Source organism: Saccostrea cucullata, unplaced genomic scaffold, assembly GCF_032062105.1.
Source record: "Saccostrea cucullata isolate Sc308-1 unplaced genomic scaffold, CSIRO_AGI_Scuc_v1 ctg1443, whole genome shotgun sequence".
NCBI classification, from domain to species: domain Eukaryota; kingdom Metazoa; phylum Mollusca; class Bivalvia; order Ostreida; family Ostreidae; genus Saccostrea; species Saccostrea cuccullata.
In genome coordinates, this window is record NW_026930741.1 from 156,505 (window position 1) to 180,751 (window position 24,247).

General features: G+C 34.0%; 1 protein-coding gene across 1 annotated transcript in view; it reads left to right on the plus strand.

Moving 5' to 3' along the window:
- The window catches only part of LOC134229901 (uncharacterized), a 33,235-nt gene extending 14,559 nt beyond the window's left edge, over positions 1–18,676 (plus strand). Inside the window, 20 exon segments of the mRNA XM_062711684.1 lie at positions 5,212–5,339; positions 5,442–5,549; positions 5,679–5,807; positions 6,042–6,176; positions 6,302–6,571; positions 6,914–7,037; positions 7,472–8,627; positions 8,777–9,971; positions 10,240–11,474; positions 11,476–11,583; positions 11,669–12,359; positions 12,455–12,571; positions 12,683–12,987; positions 13,088–13,189; positions 13,290–13,449; positions 13,551–13,731; positions 13,960–15,554; positions 15,720–16,958; positions 17,571–18,086; positions 18,298–18,676. Coding sequence (XP_062567668.1) covers positions 5,212–5,339; positions 5,442–5,549; positions 5,679–5,807; positions 6,042–6,176; positions 6,302–6,571; positions 6,914–7,037; positions 7,472–8,627; positions 8,777–9,971; positions 10,240–11,474; positions 11,476–11,583; positions 11,669–12,359; positions 12,455–12,571; positions 12,683–12,987; positions 13,088–13,189; positions 13,290–13,449; positions 13,551–13,731; positions 13,960–15,554; positions 15,720–16,958; positions 17,571–18,086; positions 18,298–18,572 — 9,769 coding nt within the window. The 3' untranslated portion in view covers positions 18,573–18,676.
- The last annotated feature ends 5,571 nt before the right edge of the window (positions 18,677–24,247 follow it).

A 24,247-nucleotide genomic window follows, 5' to 3' on the forward strand; every position in this document is an offset into this window, starting at 1 on the left:
CAATGACAAATCAAACAATTTAATATGAACAATGTAGGAAATTAGTAGCGTTAAATGTTATTATTATCCTTCAGAATTATACAGTCAATCTGATTGGTTTAGAGCAGGTCACGTGCAGGGAGACAACTCGTGATGTCTCCCTCACGCGCAGGGTGACAACTGTTATCTCCCTTCAGATGACAATGAAATAGCGTAAGCGAGCATGCACGGTTACAACTGTGTTGTCGCCCTTTGATAAAGACTACAGTGGTTTAAGCGAGATAACTCCTATTTATAAGTACAATGGCTAAATATGCGGGATCGGTAAACAATAAATTCTAACGATGACGTCAAAGTTGTCTGTTGACATATTTTGAAAGGATGGAATCGCAGAGTAGAAGAAAACAAGAGGTTTGATTAATATTTTCTACTCCATCTAATTGATAATTAAGTTCCTTCAGCATAATAAAATTATCAGGGACTGTTTAGAAGGGAGACATCACCAATCTTCAGGTCTGAGTAGGGTTGCCACCCTCGGGCGCAAGCGCCCTCGGGTGACAACCCTACTCAGACCTGATAACTGGTGATGTCTCCCTTCTAAACAGTCCATAATTGTATAATATCTCACAAAAAATCCTATTGAAAATGGCACAAATAATCCAGTGAATTGAATGTCTCAGATTCATTATTGTAAACGCATCCGTGGCTCCGATTATAAATTTCCTGAATTCACCGTTCATTATACAGTTATTGACTGGGTATGAGGGCAACATATGATTTGTTGGACCTGAAGGTGAAAATGTTGCCCGAGGCCGCAGGCCAAGGGCAACATTTTCACCTTCAGGTCCAACAAATCATATGTTGCCCGAATTCCAGTCTATAACTGTTTTGTTATACCCTTCACTGCTCACTTACGATTGATCAATTTAATCAATACACGCTATATTATCAATTATTTTATATGGAAAATTATGGCTTCTTCAGTAAATATATAACATCAAGCCGAGAAAGAACAAAATCAATTATATATCTGTTGTATCACAAAAATTATTTATCACAAAACATACTTTTCCCTTCTTCCTTACCGTGCTGTTAGCAACAACTCTTGTAGCTCTTAACTTCGGCTATTTTCACGTCGCAGATATTGAACGATGATTAAGTGTGACGTAACAGACGAGTGACGTTGCGGTCTAACAATTCTTATGTAAGACCGGTCAATAGTGAAATTGTTAGACCGATGTAATTAACAGTTCTTTTGTTGGACTTTTTATAAGTAATAAATATATAGAATGATATTTATAAGGGTATAACAATGCTATTTAATACATTCATTTCACAATGATTGATCCACGGAACATATATAGAATCCAATGGACACAAAAGATGAATGAGAAGCATGTGTTTTCTTGCACACAACCTTGGGCTTTTTGTTTATTGAAATATTTAGGTTTATCTCATATGGATAAGCCAGTTTATTTCGAGCACAACATTTGCGTATTATAAGAAGGATAACTCTAATTTTGGGTGCAACCAATTTAGCGTCGTTGAGCATGCTCAACTTCAGCTTCCTTTTCCGTCATTCTCCGAAGGTGTAGGCCGGGAAAATTTTGGAGTGTTTTCCTGCACACAACCTGGGGCTTTTTTTTTTTTATTGAAATATCCATTTTTCCGCATTTAGCACAAAATTTAGCTCACGAAATTCCAACGGAATCTGTAATTTCGTCCGGTGATTTCTGACCATTTGTCCAACTAGTCCTACGTCGTTTAATCGAGTATCTGTCGTTTTAAGGAGTGGCTGGTGTAAAATCCTTCCGAGTTGGAAGCCTGCTCACAAAAGAGAATTGCATTTTTAAAAAATACATCAGGAATAATCTCCCAATTTCATAGAAAATGCTTTAATAAACAGTCGTCTGAGTAAAATCCTTCAAATCCTATTGCTTTACAAAAATTACCTTTTAACGGGAATTGTTTCTTGCAAATTCCGAAACATAAGAATGTATATCCGGATTTCACAGTAAAGACCTGAACTCAGGCATCTTGGTGTAATCAATGAATGGCATCGTCAAAACACCCGATTCTGAAGGTCTTTTTTTTCAAAATTAAAATGTACGTCTTCATCCGTGGCCATTGCGTTGTAAAATGAATAAATTGTAAAGAATTTAGTAGAACTGACTTTTACGCATGCGTAGTATATATAAAAAATGTCGCAATGCGGATAAATAAGACTAAACAAAGTTAATTTTCATATTCATCGATATAAAACACCTTTCGATGATTCCTACTATTGATAAAGACAGAAGAAAAACCAAAACTGCGTTTTCTTTGGCCTAACTTGATGAACAGTGCCAGGTAGTCATCCAAGCAGATCGAGACCTTACCTGTGACTGTCCAATAAGTTAACAATGGAAGTGTTCGACAATGGTGAAATGTTTTAAGTAAGTTATAAGCCTCAAACTGACCATTATGTCAGATATTAGACGACCCGAGGCGCGTTAGCGCCGAGGATCGTCTAATACCTGACATAATGGACAGTTTGAGGCTTATGGAGTTTTATGAAGAGACTTACTTTTACATTCGACAGCTGACTTTTACATTTTAAGTAATGGGAGTTGGTCTATGTATAAATTGTAAAAGTCAGTCGTCGATTGTAAAAGTAAGTCTCTTCATAAAACTCCTATAACCATTACTTATACTTTAATAGAGATCAGATCGTAACAATCCAATGTAAAGTTGTCAGTCAGGCGGAACAATATAAGCGCACTTTCTCCGAGGACACGAATAGCACACTTTGTGTTACTCGATACAGGTATTCTTGGCAGCATTGAGCTGCAATGAATTTCATTAGTTTATATTCCTTAGAATTTAATCATTTTGTCTTTGGCTACATATATCAGTAACTGATTTCTTTGGATTTCATTTAGGCCTGTATAATTTGCACACATTAATGGCATGTTTTATTATATCCACGGATAAATAGCCTAGACATAAAGAATAGAATTTCAGAGACAGTAGACGTTACCATTATGCACAATGAGAAGTAAAGAAAAATATTAATTATTACATTTGGATATAACAAACTCAGAAAATCAATGAAAGGGTTCCTCCTATCTCTACTCACTGAAATAAAGATTTAGGGAAAACAAATTGTAATATGTATTCAGCCTAATGTCATTAATCAGAACGGAAATGAAATCGACAAGCTTTTTGTAGAGAATAAAACCAAGCCCGGTCCTATAGGTCAGATCCCTATTTAAAATGAAGTGATCCTTTAATTCATATACAAAAATATAAAGATCATCATTGCTACTGCCTACAGCAAATGATAAGCATAACTTTCAGTCATATATGGGCATTTTTAATAGCATGCTCAGCAGTTTGTAATAAATAATAGCGAGCGCAGCGAGCGTCGCGAAGCGACGCTCGCGAAGCGAGCTCAATAGACTAACGTGTAAGAACAGAGGAAATTCGGATTGAAATCTGTACATACGTCAGCCAAATTTCTCTGTGCAACATTCCCAGAATTCCTGTACTACCCAATGTCCTTTGCGCGAATATTGCCGAATAAATAAATAAATAATAACGTAAAGCATATATCAGGCTTTCAGTTTGTAGAAATCTTTCAAAGAAACAAAAAATAACTCTGCAATGTTTTTCGACAAAAATTGCACTAGTTCTATAGTTTCAAACAGACGCTCGGCTGTCTCCGTAAGCTCCGACGAGCTTTGTGACGTCGTATGACGTCACAGCTAGTCGAAAAGTCTCGTGCGGCTTGACGTTCGAAGTGGCTGATCTCAAGTGTTTTTGATGGTACAACTGCGCTCGCCCCAACGGTCACACCGTAAAACATATTATTGTTCAATGAGAAATAAAAAGTATTCCTTTTCAAACACTAAGTGGGTCTTGTATTCCAATAAAGTTTACTTTGTATCTTTTGTTTTCTTTTTTAGATTTTACTTACATTTTTTTTAAATATAATGATTTTTTTTATGATCAGGCTTTCATAGCACAAACTGAATTGGGTTTTGTTTTTGTTTATATTTCAAATCTCTAAATAATGCTAAAATACGATTTTTTAGTAAAAAAAATCACTTCAAAATTTCATAATTAATAAACTAATGAAAACATGCATTATAGACAGAACAAAAAGGCGAGTATCTGACATCTGGATTGCACAAAGAAACCTTATTATGTTGACATGAAGACCTTTTTATGTTAAAATTAATGCAAGACAACTATGTTAACATGCGACTTATTCTTGTCAACATGCAAGATAATAATTTCTTATCAACATACATTTCTTGCATGTTGACATAATTAACTTGCATGTTAGCATAATTATTATGCATGTTAACATAAATAAGTTGTATGTTGACATAAATTTGTTGCATGTTAACACAATTACCTTGCATATTAATAGTAATGAGTCGCATAATAACAAAATATTACTTTTGCATCTTGCCTATGATATTATATAAATATTACATGTAGCTGAGTGTAACACTGAAAATTTTCACCCCCAAAAAACCATTGTCAACCGAGGCGCAGCCAAGGTTGACAATGTTATTCGAGGGGTGAAAATTTTCAATGTTACACTCAACTACATGCTATATTTATTATATTATACTGAATCTTTTTTACAAATGCATATAACAGTGAACCGTGCGCGCATAAATTCTGCGCAATCGCTGTTTTTTTTTTTTTTTTTTTTGAGTACCACCCGTCGTCAAGCAATATTGACTTTTGCTACGCTGGAGGACGTGGCTTCTTTATTCAGCGGGTAATAGTGTTTTTTAAAAAATATTTCTCGACCAATCAGATTCAACTAATTTACATGAAAGTATAATATCATATAATGGCGTTAGAATGCAAACATTCAAATTAAAGTTGATTGGTCAATTTTATGTCAAAATAATTATTTTGCATGTTGACATAAATAAGCTGCATGCTTACATAATCATGTAGCATTTTTTCATAATTATTTTGCATGTTAACATTATTTATCTTCGATAAACAGAAACCTTGAAAATTCTTTAGAAATTGTTGACTGGTCACATAAATAGAAAGCCCAATATATCTATCAAGCTTTTAATAACTAAAGACTCAAAAATTAAATACTGATCAATGTAAAATAAATAGTATAGTTGTAATTTTAATGGTAATTACAAGTATATCTATTTTATTTGTTTATGGTATATTTTAACATAATTTTTTGAAATAGTATAAATTTTACAGAATGGTAAGGACATCTGGTATAACATCTGGAGACTTTGTAGAACTGGGTTCTCATTCGGTATGTTATATAGCCAAAGATAAGTCTGGCAATACATCCAAACAGTGCTGCTTTACCGTGTATGTTTTGAGTAAGTAATCAATAATAATTCAGCAGTGTTCTTGAACTAAAAGAAAATTTCTTTTTAAGCTTCAAAGTCAAAGATAAAAAAAAAACAGTATTTGTTTTAAAGGTTGCAAATCAATACAAAAATGTAGGCAGGTCACCTGTACAACTGCATCCAATCAAAGCTGTCGTCTATGTAACCCTGGTTATCACCCCGAAGGTCAAGAATGCGCACGTAAGAAATTCCCTTTAACATTACCTTTAAAATGTGAAGTAAATACAAAGAATCGTTATCTTTAGTAAATCTAATTTGATACAGAATTCAAAAACAATGTTGCCAAAAAGGTATATTATATACTTACAGCTACCTGCAGAATACCTAATTGCCAAGATAACAGCTTTACGTGTTTAAGTGACACTGAGGGCATCTGTACCAAATGTGTGGATGAAAATATAATCTGGAAACCTATAAAAAACAAAAGGATCTGCGCAGGTTTAGCCTATATATTGATTTAAAATGAGTAATTAACATTGTTGAAAAAGTCTTTTATCATAATATCATTAGATTAAAATCGGTAAAAATAAATATCGCAATAAATTCATATATTCAAAGATTATTCTTTTATAGGCATTAAATAAACGAATTAGAAATTGAATATAAACCACGTTTAATGTATTTGAAACATCTGACATCAAGGTATTTATTATAATGTGTAAATTCTTACAGCTATGTGCTCAATGGTAGAAAACCGAGAATGTTGGCCCGGGACTTGTTCCACAAGTCAGTTAGGCACAGACTGTCACTGCGATGCTGGTTTCCATACTGTGAAAAACTCACGTGGAAGTGTCGCCTATTGCCAGTGTATGTTAATGAAATTTCTAAAAAAAAAATATATAAGTGTATAAATAAAATGGTTCACGTAACTTTGTGCATTAGGGCAGATTATTTTCAAATTCCTTTAGATTTATGAAATGTCTATATTGTAGTGGAGAAGAAGCCTGAGATTTTAACATGTAGGTCTAGCCTTATTTTTACTGGAGGTGAAATTGTTATGTCCGACACTGAAGGAAAATCAACGTCATGTGACAATCAGAAAGATGGCTTTATAAACAAAGTTCCTCTGCAGGCCAATTTCACAAGCGAGGAATCATTCTCTATCAAGGTAACCTCACCAAGAACTGACTTTCTACAACATGGAAGCTGGAATTACGGAATATCTGGTGGAGAATTGGTCACCATACACAAAAAATTTAATGGCAAGAGTTATATTTCTTATTATTGGAATAAATATTTAAATGGACATTCTTCCCAATTTATATCTATCTATTTTTATTAATTGTCTTTACAAAGTTAATCGTCTTTGGTTGGAAGAAATTTTAACTTTAGTTCTAAGCGAACAGTTATAATTTCTCTTCTATTCATACTGTGAGGTTCTTTCTTATAATTATTTAAATACAAGTACTCTGTTTTAAATATTTTTAAATGATCTACCATTATATATTTTTTTAAATATCCAGGAGTGTTTTATTGGTGTTTTAAGAAATGTTAAAACTATATATTTTTAACGATAAAATTTATTGAAACATAACATTTTTCAGGAATGGAACATCAGATTCAAATGTCTTTGTTTGACAACGTCAACACCTCTCATTTGAAAAGTCTGGATCATCAAAGCAAATTAATGAATCTAGGTGGACACTTAAAACTAATTGATGGGGATGCGTGAGTAAAATATAAAAGCTTCAAATTTTCTTTAAAGACACAGGTTTCCAGAATCAAACAGACCTTTTTTTACATGGAAATTTTTGTATAATAATATACGACTGGCCTTGGAGATTCCTCTTTATATTATAATAAAAAATTTAATCCACCAGTTTGGTCAACCAGAGCCATCTAATGTGTTAATTTTTATTTCAATTCCATTTTGTTGAAAATACTTTTTGACAGGTAGTTGGCAGGTTGAAAAAAAGGCAACTGACCTGTAGAAAAATTAAAACCAGATTGGAACAATAACAGAGAGCAACCCGCCACAGATCAAACATTTATTTTCATGAAATTTATCACAAAAGCGAATGGTATGACCGCTTAGAAAATGATGAAAACTCGAGTCTCTTTCCTCTAAAAATATTTTAATCAGTTACTATTTACATTGACAGAATTTGCCTCAGATTCAAAGCAACGGCGACCGGATTTTTCAGAACGATTGACAAACGTTCTTCCTCTCACGTCATTTCTGAACAAATCTTCAACGGTGAAACAAAAACCCAGAGAGATGTGTGCTTTTGGTACGATTCTCTGCCGCCAGATCATTGCTACAACACCAGAACGTGTTACAACGAGCCGATTCAGATACAAGACAGAATAACAAAGAACAACATGCTTAACATTTCACTCTCCGGGTGGTTTGATCCCCAGAAGATTGAAAATAGAGACTACAATTCTTCTGGTATAAAGATGTTTGATGTCAGCATCTATATGGTTCCCCATACGAAGGGCGTATTGAAACCAGACACAACAGCTATCTGGAAGAATACATCAAAAACGAGTTCATGCCAGGAGGTTATGCTAAATCAAACAGGTCTTTATGAAATACACCTAGAGGTTGTTGATAAAGCTGGTGCAGGCGGTAATGTGAGATCTGCCAGACGATTTGTTCTGTTTGATAACACATCAAAAATACAGATCAATGAAAACAAACCATTATTGGTGACCTCAGCACATGATGTAAATGGCAAGTACTGGCAAACCGAAAAGAAAGCTATCTGCATAGACTGGACGGACAGATTTTATAATACACATCATAGGACTAACAATCTTCTGCTACCAATAAAGCCGTCAAGTGCGTTCACAGGTGTTTTTGAGCAGCTTACAGGTCCCCTTCCTATTAACGGTACATTAAACGTGCACGGAATAGTAAAATTTGAGTATTCATACAGTATAAATAATTTATCAACAGAAAGAAAAACAGTCAGTCAGCTGAATCAATTTATATGTTCCAACGTTAGTATTAGCGATGGAGATGAAGTAAAGTTTAGTATCCATTCACTGGACATAATGAACAATACCATAACAGACTCTGTGCTGATTCTGATTGATACGTCTGTTCCTGATATTGAAAATATCTGGTTGAGAAGAAATTCCCATGGTGATGTCTACGTTCATAATTCAAAAGAACTCTCAAAGATGAAACTGAAATTTGAAGCTTTTGATTCGGAAAGTGGAATAAAATCTATTCAATGGTACTTGGGTTCAAATGATGGAGCTTCGGATCTGGGAAATGGATCATTTGGTGTAAACGTTCTTTCAAGAAATGTAAACATCTTTAATTTTGTTCAGGAATAATCATTTAAATAAGATCATAATTGATGAAATTTAAAAATAAATTAATTCAGTTTTAGTTTTCCATCAGGTAATTTTAAAAAGAATTTCATGTTGGGAATACTTATGCATTCATTTTTCAGATAAGTTGTAACAAAATCGAGAATTGTTATTGTCCAAAGCATGGAAGCTGTGAACTTTACAACTATACCCTAGACCTATCGAAAATTATTACAGAGGCACAGCACAATAGAGAGTATTATTTCACAGTTTTGGTGACGAACAACGCCGGTCTGCGTTCCTTGCAGCATCTCGATGTTCTTGTAGACGAATCTCCTCCTGTCAATGGTTCTGTAAAGGAAGGAATCCCTGGAAGCCAAGATCTCGATTTTACTGCCACTGAAAAAATAACTGTGAATTGGAACGGGTTTATAGACCACGAAAGCGGAATATCCCATTACGAAATATTTCTTGGAAAACAATGCATACCCGATGTATTAGATCTAATGAGTAATATTTCAAGTGTAACTTCTGTGATAGAAAGGAAGATAACAAGAACGACATATCAATCATTTAATCTTCCCGGGAAAGGTCATTTTATTTTTACTGTCATTGCATTTAATAATGCCTTAGAACCTTCAAAAGCAAGTTGTTCTGATGGGATACACTATGCCGAGGCTTTTGAAGTGATTGATAATATCACATCAAAAAGCTTTAACGTTGACGAAGGGGTTGCATGTATTAATGATGTACCTTTTTTGATCACTACAAAGATGAAACGCATAAAGTTGCGATCAGTTTCAAATTGCTTTAGCATATGCCAAAACCTGTCCTTTCCGGACTTTCTTCAAAATTTGCCCGAAGAAGCAACACAAATATATAATGATTCAACCTACGCGCAGGGAATATGTTCACGAGTGAAACCGTATAAAGATAATATAATATTTATCTCATCAGAATTCTGGAAATTAGCATGGGGTGTCAAGGACCGACATGCAGTAAGAGAATTTGAAATAGGCATTGGAAATCACCCATCTTCAATGTCACATCCAGATCTCAAACCTTACACTTCAACTATCTCACAGACGCAGTACCAGTTTGGCAGAGACGGTGTCGGAAGTCAAGAACGGCATTACGTCTTTCTGAAGACAATTTTCAAGTCTGGTGAAGAAAAGATTTTAACGGTCGGACCTATGTTAGTCGATTCAAGTCCACCTACATTCAACGGGGATATTCTCGTTTATACTGAGGCTCCGTACTTGTTCATTGGATGGGAAAATGAAACCTTTATCGAACCAGAGCAAGGAAACGTCATCGAAGAAATATTTTTTCGGATAGGTACGTTTCGAGCTAAGGTGTTGATATTTTTTAAAATTATAAACATCATATGCATTTCTTTACCTTATTTGTGTTTTAAATTTGAGTGAATTACTTAGCAACCTTGACAGAAAACATTTTATCACGATTCGAGGTCATTTTATCCAGTTGAAATATCCTTTCAAAATGACATTTTATGAACTAGTCAGTACTTTAATAAAAATAAATATTATTTTAAAGTTATAAATTAATATTTGTTAAGGTTATATATCCGTATTTCATATTCTAGGAACACTCGACATGTTTGCAACGCCTCTTGTACAGTACTACCATACCCATTATCTTGAGGACGACTGTCCATTTTCCAATGTGGTAGGATGTACGAAGTATCCCTTGAAGAAGATTCATTACAATAAGCAGGACAACGATTTCTTCGTGGAGTTGATAATCTACAATAGAGTGGGATTATCCTCAAGAAAACGATCCAAAAGTTTTCATCTTCCTTCCAAGGTTCCACCCGGTGATGGTATAGTCATAGACGTTGATCCTGATGCAGATTCATCCGATAGAGATGCTGATTTTCAGATAAACAATTCGACCATATGTCTATCGTGGAATGGCTTTGCACATAATCAGAATGTATCCATACATGCAGGACTTGGTTCAACTCCAAATTCAACAGACGTAGTTGCCTTTATAATAGTGGCTGGAAATCGATACTGCTTTAGAAACATGTCGCTTGCATCCAACACAAGGTATTACTCTGTCATACGTGCTAGCTGTTCCGGTGGGTCATCGTACGCAGTGTCCGATGGCGTGACTCTAGTCGACATCGAAGCTGTTGATAAAAGACTGCAGATCTTTAATGGACTGGGCTGCTCTGACCAAGATATTGTATATCCATCTTATATTAACCGAAACAAAACACATGCTGTATATTTTTATAAGAACTTGACAGTTTTAGAAACATATACTTTGTTCATCCAAAATATCAATATTACAGATAAATTATATACGCCTGTGTATTCAAAGGGTTTTATCGAAAGAGGAAAGGGTCATCTATTTGATGCATCAACATTTGAACTAATGAACCCAGATGCTCATGGAAGTATAACATTTGAAAGGTTTAACTTGTCGGACAAAGTAATCGTTCTGAAGAAGTGCCATTATAATAGAAAGACATTTAGTACCAAAAATACGCTGTCTCTGAACTGGATGTATAAAATGTTGAAAGATGACTACCCAACACATTTTGAAATATCTATCGCGAAGATAGCAAAACATGGGACGGAAATAGTGAAATCAGAGATGTCTAGAAGGAGAAGATTAACATTTGTAAATCTTACTTTGAATATAGACGATACATACTGTGGAATAGTCAAATCTTGTTTTTCAGTTTATTGTTCAGAACCAGTCCTTGGGTCGCCTGTCAGATTTGTTTCAACGCAATCCAAAATGAATATTATTGCAACAATGCATAGCAAAGATGAAGCCTATATAGTAGACATTAAAGTCACACCTGAAAGAAATACCCCCAGAAGATGGTCTTATAAGATGGATGCTTTCGGAGGATATTCATGGAAAAAGAAGGACGACCAAGTGGTATTTTTTCTCAAAAGAAAATTCTATGGAGGTAAAAACAAATTTTAAAGAAATTTAAAGAATATCACTTTTCATCTACAGTCATTATAAATTGCTGTTTTCTTTTCTTCTTGCAGTCATCCTTAGTCCTTTCCAGAGAAGAGATATATTCAAAACATCCTAGATTCGCATGCATTGAAGATACTCACAATACATTGCTATCGCCCGTCCATTGTGTTCTTATTCAGAACACATTTTCTTATGGTACTAATGGTGTGAACATTTACCTAATTGATGAGAAAAATCCAGATTTACAAAAGATGAAAACAATGTCACATAGCCGAAATATTGGGGCAAATGTTCTTTTATTTGAAAAAGCTCGCCTTCAATTCACAACAAGTGAAACAAAAGTAGCTGGAATAATAGTAGGAAACCAAGGGTATGATTTTGATGTATATCTAATGACTAAAAACTTTATTCCTGCAAGCGAGGAGAAATGTCATTCGGAGAAAAGCTGCTTAGAGTTCATCCATGCTAACGATGGATTTATCACTTTTCACGGTTTGCACCTTACGCATGGAGACGAAATCTTCGTATGCACTCGCTCAAGTAGAATTGATGCTAATGCAGAGGATACAGATAACGATATTGATGAGAAAATAGAGATCTGTAGTGAGGGATTGAAAATCAACGATTCTCCTCCTTCTGCTGTGGATATCAATATCAAAAATTTAGTTAACGGTTATACGTCAGATGTGTCTGAGCTAGATGTTGAATGGAATATACCGACTTTATTTGTTCCCTTACTAGAGTTTCAATACTGTGTCGGTGAGCAATTTTAGATAGTAGAATACATATGAGATTGATTATATTTATGGTCATATGAATTAATCTGTACCTCAGATATTTGTATTTGGTTCTAGGTACTGTACCGGGCTTGGATGATGTCTTGCCATTTACGTCCTCGTACGAAGAAAGCAAAGTTACTATCCGGAATTTTACTCTTACACATGGATCTTCATACTTCGTCTCAGTAAAAGGTTTGACCATATAGAAAAGCTTCTAAGCTTACAAAGAATTAAAATGTCTGCCATTGCATCTTTCAGGTAGTTGGACTACTTTATATAGGCTTTGAATACTTCTATTTATAGCAATTGACCGCTCGGGTCTAGAGTCGCTTTCGTCATCGGCTGTCTTCACGGTAGACTTATCTCCCCCTATTCCTGGAAGATTTATTATTGGTTACAAGGACAGTGAGGTGAAAATCAGTAGAAATACCCTGCCTGTCTTGATTGAAAACTTTGAGGACCCTGAAAGTGGAATAGATCGAATCACTATCCGTGTTGACGGAGTGAACAAAAACTACACTTCAGATTTCATCGTAAAGGATGGATATTCCCACATAAAATTCAACGAAAATGTGACAGATGGTTACATATATAAAGCGATTATTTCAGTACGTAAGGCCTACACACGTCATCTTAATGTAACTCTTCAACCTTCATTTTCTTATGATGTTTTATACGTTGTCATATATGTTAATTTTGCTATTGTAGGTAACAAATAGAGCAGGACTGACAACAGAAGTAGAATCGAACACGATTTTCATGGACAACTCTCCTCCAACAATTGGATCTGTATTTGATGGAGAAGAAATTGTGAGTTGAATATCATAAACATTAATATTCATGAACAACAATGCAAATAGTATCATATTCCTTGAGATGTATCCAATAAATACATACCAACTATTTCCAGGGAAGAGATACGGACTACCAAACAAACACTAGGAGTATATCTACCTCATGGGACTACTTTTCTGATCCACACTCTGATGTAGCGTTTTACAGGGTAGGATTAGGAACAACTAAAACAACAACAGACGTATTTGGAATGACTTATGTTGGAATGAAAACAAGTAAACAATTATTGGTGGATTATATATTTATTTGGAAAATGCATGTAATCACGTCAACAATTATATAATTTCTTATTTATGAGATTGTGCCTTTCTTTCAGATTTTACATGGGAAGAAGAGTTTGAAGTAGGAAGAAAGTATTTTGTATTTGTGGAATCCTGCAATGGAGTGCGATTATGTTCAATAGCGCATTCAGATGGCATTACTCTCGACAAAACACCACCGATCCCTGGAGTCATTAGTATTGGTCACTCATATCATGACTCCTTTATACCGGATAAGTATGTGTAAAAAAACACAATGACATTTTATGATCTTAACAAATACCTCTAAATACATATATTTAATTAGAAAAATATCAATATCAATTATAGTGTAATGTTAAGAATTTTTAATTTCATATGATTTTAAATTTTATTTTGTGTTATAGAAAAAATTTGACATCACATATCTTTTGTACCCCTCTGCAATTCTATACAGAAAAATCAAATTTTGCATACCATTTTCAGGAGATCAATCACCATACAATGGATCGGATTTGAAGATCCAGAAACAGATATTCATTACTTTGAATGGTGTCTTGGGCGTAGCAAATATGGCTGTGACGTCCGAGAGAAGGAAAATGTTTTACTTGCCAATAAAATATATAAATCTGGTCTGCGGTTGGCTCAGAATGTTTCTTTATTTGCCACAGTTTTTGCTTACAATAATGTAGGACTATATTCCAGTTCAACCTCCAAAATGTTTAAGGTTGACGACACTGCACCTGTGTTAACCGATACACCTATCTTTTTATCCCTCGACTCTCTTGAGGGGGCCTCAAGATACCAGTATGACAATTCAATATTAAAAATGAGATGGAAATTCGAAGAAAATGAATCAGCTATCATTGAGATTCACATCATTATTAAGGACACAAGGAATGGCGAAGACTTGTTTGACCAAGCAGTCCGAGGGAACATTGATGATACGATTATAACGATTTCAGAAGGAAAGAAACTTCGAAATGGCGACTCGGTTATTGGAATCGTTACTGCTTGTAACATAGCAAAACTGTGTACCACAGCATCTACGCGACCACTTATCATAGATTCTTCAAGACCAAATCAAGGAGGATTTTCTTATCCGATTAACTGGAGACTCATGAAAGAAAATTACTGGTTTTATATAAATTGGTATGGGTTTTCTGATGAAGAAAGTGATATTTCAAACTATTATATCACTGTCGACAAGACATACAGCGGATCAAATTTATCTCAAGGACCAATTAAATGTTTGGGCAATAGTACAAGCATTCATGTTCCAGTTAATAGGACCCTTTGGAGCTTAAACGACGACGTAATTCTCACAATTTGGGCTAAAAATGGAGCAGGATTGACAAGTTTTTTTTCGAAAGTAACAGTAAAAGCGAGGGTTACCGACAACTCATCCATGAATGGTCAATTTTACATACAACGTCATTCGTGTTCCGTGCATTACTGTAATAACGACTGCACCTGCTCAGTAGTGGGAAAGAAATGTACCACGTCAGCATCAGAAATGAAACACTGTAAATCTACACCAGCCAGTGTAGGCATTCAAGACAGTAATATCATTATACGCAATGCATTTCAGGATGGGAAAATTCTACCTTCGAGTTCCTGTGTGAGTGTAGATTTTGAAAAGTTGAATTTATCCGTAGCCGATACCGTTTTAAGATTTGAATGGTCTGTGGCGCTAGAAGGTGAGGATCCTGGTATTGGGTTTTATGATGAGAAAGAATATCCCTGGCGAGACATAGGCATGAGAATGAGTGATACGGAATGTTTACCTGGACACAAAGAACTTGAAAATGGAGCGTCATATGTTGTGTACATCAGAATCTGGATTTCATCAGAAGATTATTTTATCAGATTTTCAAAAGCATTTACTATTGATACCCTAGGGCCAATTGTTAGGATGGGGAAGTATATCAAAACGTACTTAAAAAATCACGCAAAACAAAACAATGTTCGCTTCATCACAGACATAAATGATCAAGTCTGCGTTGAATGGAATACCGTGTTTTCTGATGGAAAAGGAGATATAAAGGGCTATTATTTGATGCTTGGGAGTCAGTCCAAAGGTTTGTTCATTATTATGATCACCATTATAAGTCTGTGACAATATTAATATCTGATATTACTCGTCGTATTTTTATAACCTATAGAAATAAAAGTTTGACTCATTTAAAGTTATTCTACATACAGAGGTCAACTAAAAGATTTGAATGTACATTCCATTTTTCCAGCTGATGATATCATACGACGAAAATGGATGGGAAAACTAGAAGAACTGTGTTTAACAACAACAAACATGACAGCGGGAATCGAGTATGTATTTTCTATTACAGCCGAAGATGAAGTGGGGATGACCATGACAGCTGAATCAACACCATTTAAAATTGACAACACACCACCCATTGCTGGAAAAGTCTATAATACCAACAAATACAGAGACATACGATACTCAACTTCTACCACATCTCTTTCTGCATCTTGGCATGGCTTTAAAGATGACAGTTCTCATATATCTCACTTTCAGTTTCGAGTCAGAAACAAAAACAGTTTTCTTAACACGAGTCAAGATATCGGTAACACTACCTATAAAACATCTCTTTTTATAAATAATATTGATTTAAAACAGGGGGAGAGTTACGTAATTGATGTTCGCGCTTCGGATGGTGCAGGACTGTTTAGTCAATTTATTTCTAGCCGTCCCATCTTGATAGATTCCACGCCACCTCTGGGGTTTTCATGTGAACACAAAACAACGAAGAACGTGAACTTTGCTGTTCTGCCTGATTTTGCTGAGTTCACATTCAACGTAGAACCTAATATGGTCTACACGTTTACTTTTAAAGTCAAAGAGAGACAACTAAAAGAGTTAATTTTCGTCATCAACAATAAAACTGAAATTCTGTCCTTTGATTCAACTAATGGTGTTGATATGCTCTCTGAATATCGATTGATTTCATCAGAATCTCGAAGAGAACATTACAAGGTGATCTCAAATGATGTTGACATGCTTAACAATTTTGAAATTAATGTTTCTGAGTGTGACCTGAATGTCGATAGTGGACTGAATGCAGTCGAATTACAAGAAATTCATCCCTCTTTGTTGAAAGTGAGCACACATGTTTATGACCCGGAAAGTGGCATAAAAAGTATAAAAGTTTCAATTGGAACAACTGCTTTTGGAAAGCAAATAATTTCTGATTTTCTAATGGATCAGCATTATAAGTTTCTTTATGTTACGATTCCCCACAATACCACAGTTTATGCCTCAGCTAAAGTTTCCAATGGTGCTGGTGTAAGTCGATTGTTTTCTTCAAAATCACTAGTTATTGACGACACACCTCCTGTACTGGACCTTTTTGGTTCGAATTTGGAGATTGTTTATGGGGAAAATTCTACTTTTACGAAGTACAAAGGAACCTTTCAGGTGACGGACGAAGAAAGTGGAGTAAAAAGCTGCTATTTTGCAATCGGTAATAGTGATGCTCTTTAAGGAATAGGTCTTCATTTACTTATTCTTTAAGACCGTTCATGCACTGATGTTTAACTTCTTTCTCAAAAAAATAATCTTCGCTTGAAATTAAGCAAAAATGAATTGAAATATACGGTAATTTATTAAATGTCATTGAATTTAGGATCGATTACACTTTCCTTGCATTTATGGACAACATAAACTTATGAAAAACTCCATTTGCATATTTATTATTATTTAATTTCAATTTTAAAAAAGAGTATATCTCTGGCTTTTGATATTTTTTCGAAAGTTGACTAGTACTAGTATGATTAATACCATTTGTTGAAGATAGAATACACAAACTCAATTTTTAGACCTTTATTCTATTTTCTTAATGTCAGAAAAGTATTTTCTTATAATTTTTAGAAGATACTTTATTCAAAAATATATCTTGATTATTCTTTCTAATTAATATGGAAAAATTGTCATTCTAACATGAAGCAATAAGATAAAGAGGGTTCAATCATATTCATGTACTGTTACCTATCCGTTTATTTATAAATAAAACAAAACTTCCATACAAATCTTCAGTTTTGAAATGTGTAAATATATCTCAGACTTTTTCATTTAGGTTCGAGTCCAGCTTCAGAAAACATACAGCCTTGGAGTCCTGCAGATATTTTGAAAGAAGAATTTATTTCGATGGACTTCAAGATCTTCCATGGCATGAATGTTTTTGGGAAAGTAAAATGCAGTAATACCATAGGTTTAGTTAAACAGATGGTATTTGATCCAATCGTAGTTGCTCTGGCACCTCCAGATTCTAACAGAGCATCCATCAGAATAATCGAAAAATGCGCTGAAGACATTCCGGTCGTGTCAGACAAAAACGCACTTTTGCTGCATTGGAAAGGGTTTTTCGATTTCATTTCTCTGAAAAAGTTTGACTTTAGAGTATCATCTGAGCATAAAGCTTTGAGCCCTTGGAAAGCATTAAATGAACTTGATTATATAAATATTGACGGAATGCAGCTGGAGGACGGACACAGATACAAGGCTGAGGTTAAAGCATTCAACTCCTTCCAAAACGGATCAGAGGTAGTTCAGCAAACGTTTCTGGTGGAGACTAGGGCTCCAATCTTAACAGGTAAGATTGATTTTATAGTAATATAAAATAATTCAATGAACCAATATTTTTTATTTTCATAAGCTAATCAAATAGTTTTTTCTTTGAAAGTCACGTCCCAGGAAGTATATATTAAAAACTAAAATTATATATGTACACAAAAAATGAAATTTGACTTATAATTGCTATATCTTTTGTTAATTTTCTTATCAAAGGATTTTCGATTATTTAGGTAACCGTCCAAATGTTTCTATGCAAGAAAACTATGTCATGATTGAATGGACTGGTGTTTTCAGAACACATTCCGAACTTAATTTGACATTTGAAGTTAATGTTGGATCGCAGAAATATTTCAGTGATTTGCTGCAGTCAAAGAGAACCAAGGAGAGTAAACTAAAGTTGGATCTACCCAAGAACGAAAAAATTCTGGCCATTTTTCTGTCGATTAAAGCCGAGTTTTGTACAGGACTGTTTTCCATTTACTATGGCACTCATGCTCTCGAGTAGAAATTATTTGATGTGTACCATTGATGCATTCGTTTAAAATTCCTTGCTTGCTTTTACATTTTAGCCTTATCAATGTATATGTTATCTTGTGTTTGAATAAAATAAAATACATTTATTAGAGTTACTGTATTTTTTGTTTTATGTATAGTTCGTATGTGAAAGATAACCAACAGCAATAAAAATTATGAATGGAGCCAATTGCAACAGACAATTCTACCGTGAAAATCAGAGGTGGGATAAACTTAAGTTGTCAAAGAAGGAGTAACCATCTCCTGTCGACCGTTCAAGCCATGTGTGTGTTTTAAGTCATGATTGGTTAGGTGATAAAAGTCTTAGTCGATCCAGTATAAAAAAAAATCATATAATAGTTTGCATCGAAGACGTCACTTAAGTCATGATCGGTTAAGTGAAAAAATTCTTAATAATCAATTCAGTACAAAAAATAATAAAATCATAGTTTGCATCAGAGACGTCAGTTAAAATTTGCCCCAAAGGCAAATTGCTTTTTTAAACAAGACCATTATATTGACGATAAAATTTGCTAAACTTCATATCCCTGGATCAACAAAGTATTTTTAATACTTGCCCTCTGTAAGAAATTTACTGTACGTAGAACATGTCCATGATTTGGAGACATAAACTACTTTTACATATGATAGTGATTTATTGCTCCTTAAAAATGGCAAGTAGATGATAGAAAAGTTGAAGTCATCATGTTTATAATAAAACTTTGCCGTAAGATAAAAATGAATGTCTTTTAAGTGTAAAAGATCCAAATATTAAACAGATGTATCAGACTCTGTGGTATCTTTTATCTCAAACTCACCGAGATATATCGTGTCAACATGAGAATGGAAATTACCCTTGTTAATTGACAATACGTCGTCGATATATCCAAATGTCTAGTTCAAGGCAACAACAATTTATTTCTTCTTTTCAAGTGAAAGATTTTGAACAATGTCTGCGTGATATGACTATACAAATAGGTCTGCTAATAACGGGGCGTAATTGGTACCCATAGGAATTCCAATAAATTGTTGGAAGACCTGGTCTTCAAAAACCACATAGATATTATCAATCAGAAACTCAAGCAACGTTTTATGATAAAAATAGTTTTTTCCATTCTTTTGTCGACACAATAGATACCGGTGAAATAAAAGATACTAAACAGTCTGACAGTCTGACACATTTGTTTCAGATTTTGATCTTTCACTGGAAAAAAGACATTGATGGTTAACTCACAACAAAGCTTTATGATTAACCTGATTACTTTAACTTTTCGATCGTCAACTTCCCCTTAATTATGTAGCAATATACCTTAGTCACCTATATACGAACTTGGGCTATACAATGATCTTGTTATTATATAAATAAAATAAAATTATTGAGTCAGGTGCTGACTGAAGTTTCTCCTACCGATTGTTAGTCCACCATTTACACACTGAATTGACAACGGATATTTCCGTTATTTTCCGAGCATGACAATGAGCACACAGCGGGTGTGACCAGTCGGCAGGAGATGCTCACACCTCCATGACACTTGATCCCACTCTGATCTTTCGTAGGTCCGTTTTGCTTCGCTCCTATTGTATTATTTTAAATGGACTTTTGAGTTCGAATACTCTTCCTTATCTCCACATATTTCCTTGTAACTAAAACAACCAGTTAAACTTAATTGTGTTTTTAGATAAAACGTTTTTGTCATTGTGTTGAACACAAGTATTTCAGGCACGCAGCAAACATTTTCAAGGGGGATACAACCTCCAAAAGATGTTGACAGACAAACAAAAGTATTGATAAACTGTCAAAAGTCAAAAAATCCTTCTTGTTTCGGAGGAGGAGGGAGGTGAGGAGAGACATTTCTCTAAACTTTTTCAATACATTTTCACTAAATTACCTATTGGTTTTTGCTCAGCATCTGAACATACCGGGACTTTTGTTTGCCTACACTTTACCTCAGAAACAAACAAAAATGTGTATTTGTAATGTTATCCACAAATAAACCACAGCATTCCTTTTAAACGTATTTCAAAGATCGAAATATTGATTACTCCTTGATTTCTGTCAATAGTATTCGAACTGTAAATCTTTTAAGATTTTCTTTATTCATAAATTTATTCTTTGATTCTTATACAGAATCTAAAAAATATTAACATCAAAACGTACACGTATATGTGCAATTTGTTCAAAGACAACGTTGACAATGTAAAACTTCTTTTGTTCAAATCCTTCTTTATCCTGTAGTTTTTAATTTGATCTCATAGAAAAATTATCTTGCCAAGATCTATAATAGAACAGGATAAAGGATATTGATTTTGACAATTGTTACTTTGTTTATGTACAAATGGTCAAAATATAGGGCTAAATAAAGTAAGAAGGATTGGAATTTGTATTATGTTTTCTCTAAATTTGAACTTTTACAAGAATACAAAAGTTATTCCGATAAACGTGACGGCATAAGGATGTACGACAATACTTTTGAGGAATTAAACACACGATGATTTGATAACAAGTTAAATTTTATTTCGGTAAAAAAAATCACTTTCTGCATCACAATGAGAATATATAAAATGATATATTTTATGACGTGGCTTGTTTTTGCAATCTCCATGACAATGTGTCACATCAGTTTGACATCATGTGGCGCGACCGAGGACTGTGTTTATAAACAGTGGATGTCCTGGCGGCCGTGTGCTGGTCCGTGTGGAAAGCAAATCCAAAGCAGACAGCGTGTTTTCTGTTGCAGGTCATCTATCCCGATTAATCAAAGGAATCTAGATGTCTGTACATCGGCTTGCAACGTGTCTAAGGAATACATTAATGAAGGGAGGTATTGTCTTGCCTGCTTTAACAACGGTTCTCTTGACAATAGAAATGTATGTCGTTGTCCCACGACTCACAAAGGAGGCTGTTGTCAAGGTAGGATTTAGTTAATTACTATTCCAATTACTTGACAAGCGAATGTCCATGCATTTTTCAAAATAGTTCAAAGTTGAAATCTTCCAAGTGCACTTTTATAAGTTTAAGAAAATTTCTCACATTTTCTGAAATAGCATCCAGGTTTTTTCAACCACTGGAAAATAGAGAAGAATAACTCGTACGTCGTGATCTTTAAAATCAAAATATTTTAAATGCTTCTAAAAATAAATTATAGATAAGAAAAATTCATTTATGTATATTTCCATTAAAATAATGAAAAAAACTATATTAAATTTCAAGTTATCAAACTGAAAGGTGGGGTATTTCAAATCCTCTTAACTTGAATAATATGTATCCCATACAATCTAAATTCAAATGCAGTTAACGTTTGTCATATTAATTTTAGGCCATTGTTCACATAATGAATTGTCGACGGATTTTTTTCTGTTATTTGCCGATCAAAACAATAAGCACACGGTGGGTGTAATTGATTGACAGGGGATGCTCATTCCTCCAATGATACCTGATTCCACCTTCTGGTGTTTAAAAAGTCCTTGTTTTCTCTGGTCCTAATTTGAATTGTTTGGATTGACTTTTGAGCTTGAAAACCGTGCGTTATCTCCATATATTCATTAATAGGCAGCGCACCAGTTTGAAAGTGTAATTGTCACAAAGTCACAATTGCGTTATTGTCACAATGTTGTTTATGAAATAACAGTTTATTCATATTCTCAGTAATTTGTCTTTATCGATACAGCAATTTTCTTTAATACGAATATGCATGTTTATTTATTCAAATTGAAGGTAAAAGGTATAGATAAAACAGTTATAAATCTCATAAATTCAGTAAAGAATACGTATTGTATACGGGGTCAAAACCCAGATTTATAAAATGCAAAATTTTGAATTCTGTTAAGAGGGCTAAAAAGCAACTTCCGGTAGTGGAAAGAAATCCATTTAACCGTTAAATAACTGATTTGGCAAATTAAAAGATGTCTTAACTTTTTTGGTACATATTTATAACCCGTATATAATTTTCACCCTAAAATTAGGGTGAAGCATTTCTATTGACAGTGAGTATAGTATAAAGATAATCCAAAGGTGAAACATAATATGACATTAACAAAATAAAATCTGATAAGGGAAGGTAGGGTAAGGGCCAAATCTGTACCCCTATTTGGCGTAAAAATTAGAACACTGGTAAAATTGTGATAGTTAAAACCAGCACTAATTTGTATTCAAAGCTTACAAGGAAGCTAGTATAGGGTGCAGAAGTAGGACATTTTTCCGAATTTCCTCAATTTTGGTGAAATTTCATCATTTTGAGATACTTTTTTGTTCGGAAAACATAGAGAACAAGCTTGCCTGTCTGAGGTTTTTACACATAAACTGCATCCCATACTAGTGTATAATAAATATAAATTTGGTAGATAGGCAAGCTTGTGCTCCATGTTTTCCGAAACGAAATGTGCTGTAAAATCGATGAAAATATGCATAAAAATTTGAAAATTGACCTATTTTCTGACCTCTCTGTGACCTCTGTAAATTCCAAAACTTAGAACCAGTACTTTTTTGTGGAAGTGGTGACAAAAGGTTTTTATGGATAAACTGTTGCATCATTCTGAAAGACATTCAAAATCAGGGACCAAGAATAGGTCTTAAGGATATACAATCCTCAGCCAGGAAGGATAACTCTTTAATTTATAATTTAATTCAAAAAAAATTAAAATAAAGCTTGAAATTGAATTTTTTTCGAATTCATGCAACAATTTTCATTGTATGCTTCTACGTATGATTCAATGTTCTTTAAAGCTTTAACAAACGGTATTAAAAAAGTTGACATTTGTACCTCATAAAATTAAGTAAAACTTGCATATTTAAAAAAAATCAAATTTCTTTTAATTTAGCCTTAGTTACCAATGTTTATAAGCATGATTTGAAATTAGAAGTGATTTACGGTGTTTTCTTTGAAAGGAAACACTTCATACACTATGCATTATGAAACGATGGAAGTAAGTAGGAGAAACAAAAGTACCAAATAATTGTAAAATTCATGCAATTTTCTTTAATAGCCTGGATACCTATGATTTTTATTCCTAAAATGTATTTCTTGATCAATTATCAATTAAAAAATATGCAGTAGGTAGTTCAAATCGCATTTCCTGAAAAATTATTTGAGATTTACTAATTTTCCCTATATAATATGATTAAATTTAAAGATGAAGTTTAAAGAAACACCGTGGGTAAATACATTTTAATTTGAGAATTTAGAGACATCTTTGTGAGCATTTTCAATTACTCGATGCCTGATTTTCAGAACCTGAGGATCGGATAACCTTAAACTATTTTCTCCTTTGAACAGGAGCAGATAATGCTTGAATGATACAAAGTTTTATTGTAGCAAGACACCACGACGCCAAACCAATGACACTGAAAGTTACTGCAAATACTGAGTTTGTAAAAAAAAAAGACAAAGGAGGGGAAGTGTACATATCTAGGCTGAGGGTAATTCAGATGTGGGGTATATATTGGTGTATTATGGATGTTTTTCAAACGGCTTGTTGCGATAAATCATCACTATATGCTTTACTTACAATACTGATATATATCCTGTCTGTTTCCACACCGACGCATTTCAACTTAAGTATTAAAAGTTTTATATCTCACAGTGACTATGAATTTTGCTAGACTGTTCATTTTCAGCAGCGGATGCTCAGTCTTCCATGGCACCTGGACCCTCCTCTGATGTTTTGGAG